This window comes from Hyperolius riggenbachi, chromosome 1 (genome assembly GCF_040937935.1).
Source record: "Hyperolius riggenbachi isolate aHypRig1 chromosome 1, aHypRig1.pri, whole genome shotgun sequence".
NCBI lineage: Eukaryota > Metazoa > Chordata > Amphibia > Anura > Hyperoliidae > Hyperolius > Hyperolius riggenbachi.
The window spans coordinates 17595129-17612891 of record NC_090646.1 but is presented as its reverse complement, the minus strand read 5'-3'; the positions used below and the strand labels follow the sequence as shown (position 1 = coordinate 17612891).

The 17763-nt window shown below is 43.8% G+C and overlaps 2 protein-coding genes across 2 annotated transcripts; both read left to right on the top strand.

Annotated features, from left to right (window-relative positions):
* The first annotated feature begins 10258 nt into the window (after positions 1–10258).
* LOC137545085 (G-protein coupled receptor 151-like) lies at positions 10259–12820 on the top strand. Its single transcript, XM_068266198.1, has one exon. The coding sequence runs from the start codon at positions 10473–10475 to the stop codon at positions 11706–11708; it is 1236 nt and encodes a 411-aa protein (XP_068122299.1). The 5' UTR covers positions 10259–10472; the 3' UTR covers positions 11709–12820.
* A 33-nt stretch (positions 12821–12853) lies between these two features.
* Positions 12854–17100, top strand: LOC137570558 (mucin-2-like). Its single transcript, XM_068279562.1, has 2 exons — positions 12854–12897; positions 13671–17100. The coding sequence occupies exons 1-2, from the start codon at positions 12854–12856 to the stop codon at positions 17098–17100; spliced, it is 3474 nt and encodes a 1157-aa protein (XP_068135663.1).
* Positions 17101–17763: the final 663 nt, after the last annotated feature.

Sequence of the window (17763 nt, the reverse complement as noted above, 5' to 3'; positions counted from 1 at the left end):
TCACCCGCCCACACCTCAGAACGCCCTCAGACCCCAGCCCTGATCACCTCGCTAGTGCATTGCTTGCATCTATTTCCCCCCTCTAATCACACCTTGAGACACCCATAAATCACCTCCTGTCACCCCCTAGCACACCTACCCATCAGATCAGGCCCTAATTTGCCCCGTGTGGGCTCCTGATCACTCGGCCAAACCCTCAGATCCTCCTCAGACCCCCTTCCGATCACCTCCCCAGTGCATTGATTGCATCTATTTTCCCCTCTAACCGCCCCCTGAGACACCCATCAATCACCTCCTGTCACCCCCCTAGCACTCCTATCCATCAGATCAGGCCCAATACATCCTGTCATCTAAGAGGCCACCCTGCTTATGACCGTTTCCACAAAATTTGCCCCCTCATAGACCACCTGTCATCAAAATTTGCAGATGCTTATACCCCTGAACAGTCATTTTGAGAAATTTGGTTTCCAGGCTACTCACAGTTTTGGGCCCGTAAAATGCCAGGGCAGTATAGGAACCCCACAAGTGACCCCATTTTAGAAAGAAGACACCCCAAGGTATTCTGTTAGGTGTATGATGAGTTCATAGAAGATTTTATTTTTTGTCAAAAGTTAGCGGAAATTGGATTTTTATTGTTTTTTTCACAAAGTGTCATTTTTCACTAACTTGTGACAAAAAATAAAATCTTCTATGAACTCACCATACCCCTAACGGAATACCTTGGGGTGTCTTCTTTCTAAAATGGGGTCACTTGTGGGGTTCCTATACTGCCCTGGCATTTTAGGGGCCCTAAACCGTGAGGAGTAGTCTAGAATCCAAATGCCTCAAAATGACCTGTGAATAGGACGTTAGGCCCCTTAGCGCACCTAGGTTGCAAAAAAGTGTCACACATGTGGTATCGCCGTACTCAGAAGAAGTAGTATAATGTGTTTTGGGGTGTATTTTTATACATACCCATGCTGGGTGGGAGAAATCTCTCTGTAAATGGACAATTGTGTGTAAAAAAAATCAAATAATTGTCATTTACAGAGATATTTCTCCCACCTAGCATCTGTATGTGTAAAAATACACCCCAAAACACATTATACTACTTCTCCTGAGTATGGCGGTACCACATGTGTGGCACTTTTTTGCACCCTAAGTGCGCTAAGGGGCCCAAAGTCCAATGAGTACCTTTAGGATTTCACAGGTCATTTTGCGACATTTGGTTTCAAGACTGCTCCTGTAAAGCCTAAAGGTGCTCATTGGACTTTGGGACGTTTAGCGCAGTTAGGATGCAAAAAAGTGCCACACATGTGGTATCGCCGTACTCAGGAGAAGTAGTATAATGTGTTTTGGGGTGTATTTTTACACATAACCATGCTGGGTGGGAGAAATATCTCTGTAAATGACAATTTTTTTATTTTTTTTACACACAATTGTCAATTTATAGAGATATTTCTCCCACTCAGCATGGGTATGTGGAAAAATACACCCCAAAACACATTATACTACTTCTCCTGAGTACGGCGATACCACATGTGTGGCACTTTTTTGCACCCTAACTGCGCTAAGGGGCCCAAAGTCCAATGAGTACCTTTAGGATTTCACAGGTCATTTTGAGAAATTTCGTTTCAAGACTGCTCCTCACGGTTTAGGGCCCCTAAAATGCCAGGACAGTATAGGAATCCCACAAATTACCCCATTTTAGAAAGAAGACACCCCAAGGTATTCCGTTAGGAGTATGGTGAGTTCATAGAAGATTTTATTTTTGTCACAAGTTAGCGGAAAATGACACTTTGTGAAAAAAAACAATTAAAATCAATTTCCGCTAACTTGTGACAAAAAAAAAAAATCTTCTATGAACTCACCATACTCCTAATGGAATACCTTGGGGTGTCTTCTTTCTAAAATGGGGTAATTTGTGGGATTCCTATACTGTCCTGGCATTTTAGGGGCCCTAAACCGTGAGGAGCAGTCTTGAAACGAAATTTCTCAAAATGACCTGTGAAATCCTAAAGGTACTCATTGGACTTTGGGCCCCTTAGCGCAGTTAGGGTGCAAAAAAGTGCCACACATGTGGTATCGCCGTACTCAGGAGAAGTAGTATAATGTGTTTTGGGGTGTATTTTTCCACATACCCATGCTGAGTGGGAGAAATATCTCTATAAATTGACAATTGTGTGTAAAAAAAATAAAAAAATTGTCATTTACGGAGATATTTCTCCCACCCAGCATGGGTATGTGTAAAAATACACCCCAAAACACATTATACTACTTCTCCTGAGTACGGCAATACCACATATGTGGCACTTTTTTGCAGCCTAACTGCGCTAAGGGGCCCAAAGTCCAATGAGCATCTTTAGGCTTTACAGGGGTGCTTACAATTAGGCACCCCCCAAAATGCCAGGACAGTGAACACACCCCACAAATGACCCCATTTTGGAAAGTAGACACTTCAAGGTATTCAGAGAGGAGCATAGTGAGTCTGTGGCAGATTTCATTTTTTTTTGTCGCAAGTTAGAAGAAATGGAAACTTTTTTTTTTTTTTTTCCTGTCACAAAGTGTCATTTTCCGCTAACTTGTGACAAAAAATAAAATCTTCAATGAACTCACCATGCCTCTCACTGAATACTTTGGGATGTCTTCTTTCCAAAATGGGGTCATTTGGGGGGTATTTGTACTATCCTGGAATTTTAGCCCCTCATGAAACCTGACAGGTGCGCAGAAAAGTCAGAGATGCTTGAAAATGGGAAAATTCACTTTTGGCACCATAGTTTGTAAACGCTATAACTTTTACCCAATCCAATAAATATACACTGAATGGTTTTTTTTTTATCAAAGACATGTAGCAGAATAACTTTCGCGCTCAAATGTATAGGAAATTTTACTTTATTTGAAGAATGTCAGCACAGAAAGTTAAAAAAGTCATTTTTTTGACAAAATTCATGTCTTTTTTGATGAATATAATAAAAAAGTAAAACTCGCAGCAGCAATCAAATAGCACCAAAAGAAAGCTGTATTAGTGACAAGAAAAGGAGGTAAAATTCATTTAGGTGGTAGGTTGTATGACTGAGCAATAAACCGTGAAAGCTGCAGTGGTCCGAATGGAAAAAAAGGCTCTGGTCCTCAAGGGGTTTTATGACTGCAGTCCTTAAGTGGTTAAAGAGAAACTCGGCATAGAAAGTCTTTTTACTAAACCCAGTTATCTAAAGTAACTGAGGGCCCAGAATTCAAGCATATCATCCTTAAATTCCAACAGCCGGCAGTGGTGGGCTCACGGAGGACCTGCTTCAGCTGATAACTTGTGAAGCCTCTTTTTCAAGCCTAAATGACAACAGTTATATCTACTAAAGCATTCCTAAAGCCAAACAGAGAATACAAAATTACTTACCTCACTAGTAAGAAGGCTCTGGATAGTTCAAAGGCTTCAGAAATCATCTTACACCCACCGTCCCTCAGCTGGGTCTCTCTAAGCATATGTGACAGAATTATCAATCATGCTTTTTGTTACTATGCTCCCATCTGTGTATGACCGTACTGGACATGTGTGGGTAAGGTCCGCACATGCCCAGTAGAGCTAAGCCGCTTGTGCATGACCTTTTCCCTCTGTACAGGAAAGCTTCATTCTGCGGGGCAAGCGCAGATCATACTCCTACACATATCTTGGGTTCTGTGCAGAAATGGAGGGCTAGAAGAAGATATAAGAATAATGAATGCAAATGGGACATGTTGCAAAAAAATGCACCGCTTTAATTTCTCAAAATGAGCTAATCTATTATAAACATACTGTGCCTATTCAAAACACCCCTTTCCCAGGCTCGAAGAAGATCTGGGAACTGGGAAGCCTGGACCATCCGGAGGACTCCCACTACTGAGGTAAGTATCCAGAAATCCCTTTCCGGTTGCTGGTTAGCTTTAAAGAGACACTGAAGCAAAAACAAATGATCATATAATGATTTGTATGTGTAGTACAGCTAAGAAATAAAACATTATGAGCAGAGACATAAATCTAATATTTTTTCCAGTACAGGAAGAGATAAGAAACTCCAGTTATTATCTATGCAAAAGAGCCATTGAGCTCCACGACTTTCAAAGTGGCAGAGAGCTCTGTCTTCTGAAGCTTGTTATCTCAACTGTCAGTCACCATATCTTCTTTTTCCTGCAGAGAACAGGCCAATAGTTCACTGTCCTGCTCTTTAAAATCATTTAGAATGCTGAGTAGTGTATAAACTGCAAATATTAGAGAATGATGCAATGTTATAAAAAAAAAAATCTATATAACTGAAAATAAAAATATGAGAATATTTTCTTTGGTACTAATGTTCTAGTAATTATCCGTACTACACAACCAATTCATATCATATTTTTTTTTTTGCTTCAATGTCTCTTTAAATATTCATTCCAATGACTCCACATTCACAGCAACAACATTAGATGACAGAGAGACTAGAGCCTTCTCCTGGTACCGCTGGGCTCCCCTGTTTATATCCAGGCAAGGTGTAAGGACATGGGGATGGGATTAATATTCAGGGAAGTGGGTGGAGCCTACAAAAGCCAATCAAAATTCACCTATTGATTTTCATGGGGAATATTTACATTGCTGCCTTTCTTACACTGATAATGGAAGAGACCACAAACCTGGTACGGTCTGTCATTCAGTGACTGGGGTTCAAATTCTGGACAGGGATGGAGCTACAAACATCCAGTGGAATTTCAGTGGAAAAATGCAACTTATTGATGTGAAGGACCACAGAGTTCATAAACTTGGTCATTGAGTGACTGTATGTCAAGGTTAGAAACAGTGGGCGGAGCCAAAAACTACTAACTTTTTACATGGGAAAATATAAACTGCAGCCATTCTTACACTGTTAATGGCAGGGTTTTCAAACTTTGCACAGTTGGTCACTGGGTGACTGGGATTAATATTCAGAAAAGTGGGTGGAGCCTACAACAGCCAATCAAAATTAACCTATTTATTTTCAAGGGGAATATTTAAACTGTTGCCATTCTTACACTGTTAATGGCAGAGGCCCTTAAACCTGCTACAGCCGGTCATTAAGCGACTGGGGTTCAAATCCACTAAAGGGGCGGAGCCACAAACAGCCAATCACATTTCTTTGCTAGATAAACTGCTTCCATTGACACAATTGTGATGACAGGAACCCCAAAACTCACAAACTTGGTCATTGAGTGACTGTATGTCAAGGTTCGAAACAGTGGGTGGAGCCAAATACAATTCCAGTGGGAAGATGTAAACCAATGTAAACCGCAGCCATTCTTACACTGTTAATGGTAGGGTTCTCAAACTTTGCACAGTTAGTCTTAGGGCGACTGTGATAAATATTCAGAAAGTGGCTGGAGCCTACAAACACCAATCAGAATTCACCTATTGATTTTCAAGGGGAACATTTAAATTGCTGCCATTATTGCATTTTTAATGGTGTAAGTCTCAAACCTGGTAAAGTTGGTCACCGGGTGACTGGGGTTTAAATTCAGAAAGGGGGTGGAGCCACAAACAGCAAATCAGATTTAATTTCAATGGGAATTTACAAATTATTGATACCAAGGGCCTTAAAGCTCATAAATTTGGTAATTGACAGACTGTATGTAAGTTTAGAAAAAGTGGGCAGTGCCAACAACTAAATTGTTTACATGGCAAAATAGAAACTGCAACCATTCTTACACTGTTAATGGCTGAGTTCTCAAACTTGACTAAGTTGGCCACGGGGTGACTGGGATTAATATTCATAAATGTGGGTGGAGCCTACAACAGCAAATCAAAATTCACCTATTGATTTACAACGGTAATATTTACTGTACATTGTTACCATTCTTACACTGTTAATGGAAAATTCTGAAAAAAGGACGGGCCACAAACAGCCAATCAGATGTGTTTCATTTCAATGGGAAAATACAAATTATCGATGCCAAGGACCCCAAAGCTCACAAACGTAGTCATTGAGTGTTTGTGTGTTAGGGTTACAAAAAGTCGGCAGAGCCAACAGCAGCCAAATACATGCCCGGGCAACGCCGGGTCATGACCTAGTACATAATAATTATATGGTAGGACATTAGGCTATGACTATGGTAGGATTAGATTTTGAGCTCCTCTGAGGACAGCAAGTGACATGACTATGTACTCAGTAAAGTGCTGCAGAAGATGTCAGTGCCATATAAATCCTACTAATATTATAAATTGAAAAGTTCGGATGTTTGGATGTTTGTTACTCGATTACACAAAAATGGCTGAATGGATTTGAATGAAATTTGGCACACACATAGTACATTACCTGGAATAACATATAGGGTACTTTTTATTCCCATAACCAAAAAGTGGGCGGAGACAAATACAAATTTCACTGGAAAATGTAAACTGCAGCCATTCCTAACCTAAACCACTATACCACCACTGTTAATGGTAGGGTTCTCAAACTTTGCACAGTTTGGTGGCTGGGATTAATATTTACAAAAGCCAATCAAAATTCACCTATTGATTTTCAAGGGGAATATTTACATCATTGCCATTCTTGCACTGTTAATGGCACAAGCCTCAAACCTGGTACAGTTGATCACTGGGTGACTAGGGTTCAAATTCAGAAAAGGGGGTGGAGCCACATACAGCTAATCAGCTTTGTTTAATTTCAATGCAAATTATTAATGCCAACGACCCAAAGCTCACAAACTTAGTCATTCAGTAATTGATTCATTGGCCTCAATTCACTAAGCTTATCTCCTGTCTTTAATAACTTTTCTAGAGTTATCACCATGGTGATAAGGCATGTAGTATTCTGGAAACATTTTACCTCAGGCAAACCTAAAGTTAACTCTTCTGTCTTTAAGTTAACTCTTCAATCCTTAAAATAACTCCAGAATTAGAGACAGGCTGTTTATTAACTGCGTGTGTAAATAACTACAGAGGAGGTAAATTAACTACAGAGGAGGTAAATTAACTACAGAGGAGGTAAATTAACTACAGAGGAGGTAACTTAAGGAATAAAGAGATAAAATAACTCTCTCACTGTGTGGAGGTAAGTTATCTCTTGCCTTATTATCTCCAGCGTGATCTTAGTGAATTGAGGCCAATGGCCTCAATTCCCTAAGCTTATCTCCTGTCTTAAATAACTCTTCTAGAGTTGTTACCATGGTGATAAGGCATGTAGTATTCTGGAAACATTTTACCTCAGGCAAACCTAAAGTTAACTCTTCTGTCTTTAAGTTAACTCTTTAATCCTTAAAATAACTCCAGAGTTAAAGACAGGCTGTTCATTAACTGCGTGTGAAAATAACTACAGAGGAGGTAACTTAACTACAGAGGAGGTAAATTAACTACAGAGGTGGTAAATTAACTACAGAGGAGGTAAATTAACCACAGAAGAGGTAACGTAAGGAATGAAGAGATAGGATAACTCTCTTACTTGCCTTATTATCTCCAGCATGATCTCAGTGAATTGAGGCCATTGTGTGTTAGGGATAGAAAAAGTGGGCGCAGCCAACACCAAGCAAATACATAACCCGGCAACACCAGGTCATCAGTGGGTGGAGACAAATACAAATTTCACTGGTAAAATGTAAACTGCAGCCATTCTTACACTGTTAACGGTAGGGTTCTCAAACGTTGCACAATTGGTCACTGAGTGACTGGGATTGATACTCAGAAAAAGTGGGTGGAGCCTACAAAAGCCAATCAAAATTCACCTATTGATTTTTAAGGGGAATATTTACATTGCTGCCATTCTTGCACTGTTAATGGCACAAGCCTCAAACCTGGTACAGTTGGCCATTGGGTGACTGGGGTTCAAATTCAAAAAAGAGGTGGAGCCACAAACAGCCAATCAGTTTCAATGCAAATTATTGATGCCAAAGACAGCAAAGTTCACAATCTTGGTTATTGAGTAATTGTGTGTTAGGGTTAATAAAAAGTGGGCGCAACCAACACCATCAAATACATATCCGGGCAACGCCGGGTCAGCAGTAGGTGGAGGCAAATACAAAATTCACTGGGAAAATGTAAACTGCAGCCATTCTTACACTGCTAATGGTAGGGCTCTCAGACTTTGCACAATTAGTCACTGGGTGACTGGGATTAATATTCAGAAAAGTGGGTGGAGCCTACAAAAGTAAATCAAAATTCACCTATTGATTTTCAAGGGAAATATTTCATTGCTGCCATTCTTGCACTGTTATTGGCACAAGCCTCAAACCTGGTACAGTTGGTCATTGGGTGACTGGTGGTCAAATTCAGAAAAGGGGGTGGAGTCACACACAGCCAATCAGATTTGTTTAATTTCCATGCAAATTTTTGATGCCAAAGACTGCAAAGCTCACAAACTAGGCGATTGAGTAATTATGTGTTAGGGTTAGAAAAAGTGGGCGGAGCCAACACCAGCCAAAGATATAAGCGGGCAACGCCGGGCAATCAGCTAGTACATAATAATAATATGGTAGGACATTAGGCTATGACCATATTAGGATTAGATTGTGAGCTCCTCTGAAGACAGCCAATGACATGACTACCCATTTTCCCTAAATATATGACCTGCCCTAAAAATAAGCCCTAGCATGATGTATCAGGATTTATGAGTATACTCGAAATATATTCCAAAAATAAGGCCTAGTTACAGTTAACAGAAAGAACAATTCAAATAGTGTCCAGGGAGCTATGATATACATGTAAAAAAACAAATGTAAAATCAATTGCCAATAGAATGAAGCAAGACCAATAGACCCTTTATCAAGGAAAGCAGACACTCCCAAAATAATTGCACTCAAAAGACCCCATGAGACCCAGTACCAGTTTAGATTAATATTGTTTTTTTTGTTGTTGTTTAAGAATAAATATAGATAGCACTTGACAAAGACCCTCTAGCTGAAACATTGTGTGTTTTAGTGGTTATGGTGCTTGAATCAAATTTGCAATTTCTGCTAAAGTCCAGGTAGAGACCCAGTCATTTCTTACTTTGGGTCAGGGAAAAATTAGACATCCCCTGAAAGTAAGCCTAGCGCACTTTTTTGGAACAAAACTTAATATAAGACCTTGTCTTATTTTGGGGGAAAACAGGTATGTACTCTGTAATATGCTGCTGCAGAATACGCAGGTACTATATAAATAATAATAATAATAATATGGTAGAACATTAGACTATGACTATGGTAGGGAATAGAAGGTGAGCTCATCTGAGGACAGGCAGTGACATGACTATGTACTCTGTAAAGTGCTGCAGAAGATGTCAGTGCTATATAAATACATAATAATATAGTAGGACATTACACTATAAGTATGGCTGGATTAGATTGTAAGCTCCTCTGAGGACAGTCAGTGACATGACTATGTACTCTGTAATGTGCTGCAGCAGAATGTGCCATATAAATAATAGTAATATGGGAGGACATTAGACAATATCTATGGTAGGATTAGAGTGTGAGCTCCTCTGAGGACAGTCAGCGACACAACTAGATATTCTGTAAAGCGCTGCAGAAGGTGTCAGTGCTATAGAAATGCATAATAATAATATGGTAGGACAGTAGACTCTGACTATGGCAGGATTAGAGTGTGAGCTCCTCTGAGGACAGTCAGTGACATGACTATGTACTCTGTAATGTGCTGCAGAAGATGTCAGTGCTATATAAATACATAATAATAATATGGTAGGACATTAGACTATGACTATGGTAAGATTAGAGTGTGAGCTCCTCTGAGGACAGTCAGTGACATGACTATGTACTCTGTAATGTGCTGCAGAAGATATCAGTGCTATATACATACATAATAATAATATGGTAGGACATTAGACTATGACTATAGCAGGATTGGATTGTAAGCTCCTCTGAGGACAGTCAGTGAAATTACTATGTATTCTCTAAAATGACTGAATCAAATAAATATTCCCGATGTTCTTAGTAATATTAGATTCTGATGTCTTGGTAGGAAAAGTAAAGACTAAAACATCCCTGTGACATCTCTGGCCATGCTGGCTTGTTCCGAGTCTGTGCACAATAGGACCATATCAGCACCACACTCCATGGACAGCTCCTCGCAGAATTCCATAATTAGCGTGCGCTACAACATGACAGTATAGGACAAGTACCCCCAGCCTGTTGCTGTATCTCCAGCCCGGGGGCAGCAGGTGCCAGTTTCGCCTGTGCTGGGTGACTCTGGTTAATGAGGGGGGATGCTGCTGTGCCATTACTGGGGGGAGGCAGCAGGAAGGGTGGGGGGCGGCTGGTGCTAAGTGCACTTTCCACGCCTCTCTCTATCACCGCTAGACGAGGAGAGGACTTCAGCACCATATCTGATGGACAGCGCTGAAGCTCGGCTGCCTCATTGAGACCATCAGTGAGCGGTGGTGTGAGGACAGAGCTCAACAGGTCCTCCTCATGCAGAAGCGCTGAAACTACGCCATCTGCGAGGAAAGTGTCTCACAGAGCTGGTCTTCCCGAGGGTGAGGAGCAACTTGACAGATTCTGGGGGTTCTTCTGCTGGTAGTACGACCATGACCAGCTACTCCTACGGGAACACGTCCACCTTCTCCTCTGGGACCTCATCCACCTTCACCTTCAGGACCATGAATAGCTCTGAACCCCTGGCTCTGTCCAGAGGCTTGGAGGACCCCGAGGAGGTGGGGATGGAAATCACAGTGACACTGCCTTTGTTCCTGAGTATTATCTGCCTGGTGGGCTTAGCAGGGAACCTGATCCTCATAGCTATCTTGGTCCACGACTTCAGAAGAGGGAAGTGTTCGGTGGTCAACTGCCTGGTCATCAACTTGGGAGCTACTGACCTGTTGCTCATCCTCTTCTGCATCCCGGTGCGCATCGTCACCTATGCCAGGCAGTCTTGGATTTTTGGGGGTTTCGTGTGTAAGACCACCGAGTGGTTCCTACAGAGCTGCCTGACTGTGAAGAGCCTGACCCTAGCTGCCATAAGTCAAGCCCGCTACACGCATGTTGTCACCCCGCCAAAGTTTCTCAGCTTCAGCCAGAGGCACGTGGTGGTGGTCCTGCTCTTAGCCTGGTCCCTGGCCCTCTTGTTACCCCTTCCCCACCTCATCTTCACCCACCTCAGAATGGGCCAGGAGGGTCTGACTTGCAGCTTTGACATACCGGACTACGCCTCAAACTTCATGAATGTCTTCAGCAAGCTGTACCCGCTGCTGGCCTATGTCCTGCCCATGTTCTTCACCTTCTTCTGCTACATGAGGGCTCTGCAGAGGAGGAAAGAGAGGAGGAACCGTGTGCCCAACCCCCGCGTACTCAGCCGGAAAATCACCTCCATGCTGATGAGCGTCAGCCTTGCTTTTGAGGCCATGTGGTTGCCCGAGTGGATTGTGTGGATTTGGGCCAGGCACACTAATTACGGGATCCTTCAACCCCCCAACGCCCTGATGGTCCTGGCTCAGTTCATCTTGTTCTTGAACTGCACCTTGAACCCTGGGGTCTTCCTGGCCATATCCGAGGAGTTCAGGGAAGGCTTCAAGACTATCTGGATGATATTGAGGTGCCAGGAGTCCGGAGGAGCCTCCAGGGCTGGGGAGAACGGTGCAGACATGGTGCCTAGTAGCATCCATTCCTTCCACAGCGCCACTTCTGCCCACCGTCCTTCTCAGGACTCGAAATCCCGGGAGGAGAAGGTACTCCCGGACGTGGAGCACTTCTGGCAGGACCGCAGGAATACTACCGCAGGAGAGGACAATGACCCCATGCCCTGGGAACACCTGGATAAACCATAGGTCGGATTGGTGCTCTGTTCCAACTCTACATGCCCACTGAACATGTGTGAGGAACAGAGACAGGTCCTCTTCAGAGGACGTAGGTTCTGAGCTGGACAAGTACTGTTGAACAAGTCAATAAAGGGCTTGTCGTGACCGAGTGTTTAGCCAGGAAGCAACGGTGTGGTCAGGGTTGTCTCCTGAGACCTTCCAGGGATGGGTTGGGAGGACTCTTCCTGTTGCAGAAGAAGAGCAGTCGGCTCTGGAGGTTTTCCCAGTCTTCTGGCACTTGAAGTTCCACAGCAACCAGAGAATCAGAAGACTGCGCTGCAGAGAATCCCTGTCCTGAGTTGTGGTGGAAAACAGTGGGCACCCTATGTGTGTTTCATGTGGTGATGTGAGCTTACACAACATCTTGTAGTATTGGTAAAATAACTAAGTGCTCAGCAAGTTGGTGAGGTAAATGCTTGTCCTGTGTGGTGTGCAGGAATCCCCCCTCCCTGTTTCTGAGCTCCCCTCCTCCTCCTTACTTTTCCTTTTCCTCCTCCTCAATACTTTAATCCCTTCCCTCTGCATAGTTTTCTTCTCTTGATTTCTCTCTCCCTCCCTGCAACTCCTCTTCTCTATCCATCTATCTTCACTCCATCTCATCATCTCTCCTCTCTCTCCCCAACCCTTTCCTCCATCCATCCCTCTCCTCTCCGTTTCCACAACCCCTTCCTCTTTCTACCACACTCTCTCTTTCCCTCCAACTCTCTTGCTTCCACTCTTCTCTGTCCAGCCATCTTCATTCCACCTTACCCCCCCCCCCCCCCCCCTCTACTTTCTTACCTGATTCCCTCTCTCTCTTTCTTTATCTGACTCTCTTCAATCTGCTCTACTGTGACTTTCTCTTGCATCTTTCGCCAGAACCCTCTTACCCCCAGCTCTCTCTGTTTTTCTTTCTCTCTCTTTCTCACTAGCCATTTCCCCCCAAATGCTATGTACACACCATACAATTTTCGGGAAAATTTACCTTCCAGATTGATTATTTCCAACATGTCCGATCTGAATTTCGATCTATTTTTTTTTTCCGATTGATTTTTCAGGCGTTTTTCCAATCAATGTTATAGAAGTGAACGAAAATCGATTGGAAAACAGAAAATCGATCGAAATTCAGATCGGACATGTTGGAAATAATAGATCTAGCAGGTAAATCTGCCCGAAAATTGTATGGTGTGTATCTATCTAGCATAAGCCTCTCACTTTTACAGTAGCAATGAACTTGAATTTCGGTAGCAGTAATCTTGCACTGAAATTTGCAATTCAGATGCAAAATAAAATAGTAATGCAAAGTTTTAAAACTCTTGCAAATTTAATTTCGCACAAAATCCTAATTAGAATTGTAATTTTGAATTAACAACTCATTTCTCAAAATATGAATCTATTTGAAAATGTTTTCATTTTCCCCCTCTCTTATCTAAATTATTTAACAATCTTTCCTCTGATCAACCCCCCCCCCCCCCCAAACAACCATCTTTTTCCTGAATCATCATCAACCCCTCCCCCTACTCCCCCTACCCACCTTCCTTAACCACCTCTCTTAATATCAACCCTTTACCTGCTCCACCCCTCTTATTCTCAGCATTAACCTCCCCCCCACCCCTCTTTTTTTGTCTCCAACCCCCACACCACTTTAACTATTCGGAGTTCAGCAGGTTGGATTGTTTTCTGGTTCAAAGTGAAAATCATAAGATGTTTCTTGAAATAAAGTGTATAGAAAAGATATGTTGCAGATGTGGTGTTGTGAGGGGGTTTAATAGAGCTGTCCAAGCAACTACCCAACTCCCCTCCCTTCCCACAATTACGCAGTGGGGTTTTGACCTTGTTGGGGAGGAAGTTTTGGCAACAACAGTACTTTCTCTGAATGCACAGTGTGTGTGGGGACTTCTCCCCTGAGAGGGACAGGCTGTAGGGAGAGGCAAATACCAGATATCACAGAAGTATAACCATCATTATCCCCACCACTACCTCCACCATCATCATCTCCAACACTACCACCACCATCATTATCCCCACCACTACCACCACCATCATTACCTCCATCATCCACAACACCATCACCATCCACACCACCACCATCATCATTACCACCACCATCATCACAAACACCACCACTATCACCATAATCATCATCACCACCACTACCTCCACCATCATCATTTCCAACACTACCACCACCATCATTATCCCCACCACTACTACCACCATCATTACCACCACCATCATCACAAACACCACCACTATCTCCATAATCATCATCACCACCATTACCTCCATCATCATCCACAACACCACCACCATCATCATTACCTCCATCATCATCCAAAACATCATCACCATCATCATCATCCACAACACCATCATCATCATCATCTGCACCACTGTCACCATGATTATCTGCACCACTGCCACCATCACCATCATCATCAGCACCACTGCCACCATCATCCTTACCACCACCACCACCATCATCATCATCCACACCACCACTATCACCATAATCATCATCTCCACCACTACCACCACCATCATTACCTCCATCATCCACAACACCATCACCATCCACACCACCACCATCATCATTACCACCACCATCATCACAAACACCACCACTATCACCATAATCATCATCACCACCATTACCACCACCATCATTACCTCCATCATCATCCACACCACCACCATCATCATTATCACAATTATCACCACCATCAATATCATCATCATCACAAATACCACCACCATCATCATAATCATTCCCACCACCATCATTATCCCCACCACTATCACCACCATCATCATTACCACCACCACCATCATCACAAACACCACCACTATCACCATAATCATCATCCACACCACTACCACCACCATCATCCACACCACTACCTACACCATCATCATCCACACCACTACCTACACCATCATCATCCACACCACTACCTACACCATCATCATCCACACCACTACCACCAATATCATCCACACCACTACCACCACCATCATCCACACCACTACCTACACCATCATCATCCACACCACTACCTACACCATCATCATCCCCACCACCATCATCCACACCACTACCACCACCATCATCCATACCACTACCTACACCATCATCATCCACACCACTACCTACACCATCATCATCCACACCACTACCACCACCATCATCCACACCACTACCACCACCATCATCCACACCACTACCTACACCACCATCATCCACACCACTACCTACACCATCATCATCCACACCACTACCTACACCATTATCATCCACACCACTACCACCACCATCATCCACACCACTACCACCACCATCATCCACACCACTACCTACACCATCATCATCCACACCACTACCTACACCATCATCATCCCCACCACTACCACCACCATCACCCACACCACTACCACCACCATCATCCATACCACTACCTACACCATCATCATCCACACCACTACCTACACCATCATCATCCACACCACTACCACCACCATCATCCACACCACTACCACCACCATCATCCACACCACTACCTACACCACCATCATCCACACCACTACCTACACCATCATCATCCACACCACTACCTACACCATCATCATCCACACCACTACCACCACCATCATCCACACCACTACCACCACCATCATCCATACCACTACCTACACCATCATCATCCACACCACTACCTACACCATTATCTTCCACACCACTACCACCACCCTCATCCACACCACTACCATCACCATCATCCACACCACTACCTACACCATCATCATCCACACCACTACCTACACCATCACCATCCCCACCACTACCACCACCATCACCCACACCACTACCACCACCATCATCCATACCACTACCACCACCATCATCCATACCACTACCTACACCATCATCATCCACACCACTACCTACACCATCATCATCCACACCACTACCACCACCATAATCCACACCACTACCACCACCATCATCCACACCACTACCTACACCATCATCATCCACACCACTACCTACACCATCATCATCCACACCACTACCTACACCATCATCATCCACACCACTACCACTACCATCATCCACACCACTACCTACACCATCATCATCCACACCACTACCATCATCCACACCACTACCACTACCATCATCCACACCACTACTACCACCACCATCATCCACACCACTACCTACATCATCATCCACACCACTACCATCACCATCATCCACACCACTACCTACACCATCATCATCCACACCACTACCTACACCATCATCATCCACACCACTACCTACACCATCATCATCCACACCACTACCACTACCATCATCCACACCACTACCTACACCATTATCATCCACACCACTACCTACACCACCATCATCCACACCACTACCACCACCATTATAAACACCTCCACCATCATCATCCACAACACCATTATCATCATCCTGATCGTTACAAATACCGCCACAATCATTATCATCATAAATACCACCATAATCATCATCATTATCATCACAATTACCAGCACCATCACCATAATCACCACCACCATCATCCATACCACTACCTACACCATCATCATCCACACCACTACCTACACCATCATCATCCACACCACTACCACCACCATAATCCACACCACTACCACCACCATCATCCACACCACTACCTACACCATCATCATCCACACCACTACCTACACCATCATCATCCACACCACTACCTACACCATCATCATCCACACCACTACCACTACCATCATCCACACCACTACCTACACCATCATCATCCACACCACTACCATCATCCACACCACTACCACTACCATCATCCACACCACTACTACCACCACCATCATCCACACCACTACCTACACCATCATCCACACCACTACCATCACCATCATCCACACCACTACCTACACCATCATCATCCACACCACTACCTACACCATCATCATCCACACCACTACCTACACCATCATCATCCACACCACTACCACTACCATCATCCACACCACTACCTACACCATTATCATCCACACCACTACCTACACCACCATCATCCACACCACTACCACCACCATTATAAACACCTCCACCATCATCATCCACAACACCATTATTATCATTCTGATCGTTACAAATACCGCCACAATCATTATCATCATAAATACCACCATAATCATCATCATTATCATCACAATTACCAGCACCATCACCATAATCACCACCACCATCATCACAAGCTACAGCTGCATGGATAAATTTCATAGTTATCTAGATTTAGGTGATATTTGGCCTGTGGATAGGCCCAGAGGACCACAGCTCACCTTTGTACTCTGCTGAAACCTTTAGTTCTAGAATCACCTTGGAGGATATATTTTACTATTTCAAAAGGGTGGCTGGAACTCCATCTCTGGTTAGGTCCAGCCAGTGATGCTGGCAATCAGGGCTGGTTCTCTCATGAAGCAAGGTGAAACACTTGTATCAGGCTGAGAGATCACAGGGGTGGCATGTTTGTACTGCGTGTTTGCACTTACAGCAGTCAGAGTAGGAGGAGAAGCGAGAGGAGAGCGAGGTGAAGAGGTCATCATTGAGAAAAAGCAGCTTGTTGTGCTGTGTGAGGAGTATGACAGTAAGTGAGGAGGGGGTGGCAGGAGAGCAGCAGTGTTTAATTTGACTTGCACAGCAGAAGGGAGGAGGTGGCACTGCTGTCCTGACTGAGGAGGAATGGGGGGTGGCTGAATGGCTGAGGGGGTGAGCAGTTTGTTTATCACAGACTTGCAGCCAGCCAGCCAGTGTGTTATTGTTTTGAGCTGGCTGGCTATCTACCGGAGCACCTACCTGGCTAACCTATACTATGGGCAACTATACTGGCTACCTATACTGGGGCCAACTATACTGAAAGCCAACTGGGGGCACCTACCTGGCTAACCTATACTGGGGGCAACTACAGTGGCTGCCTATCTATACTGGGGGCAAGTGTAGTGGCTACCTATACTGGGGGCC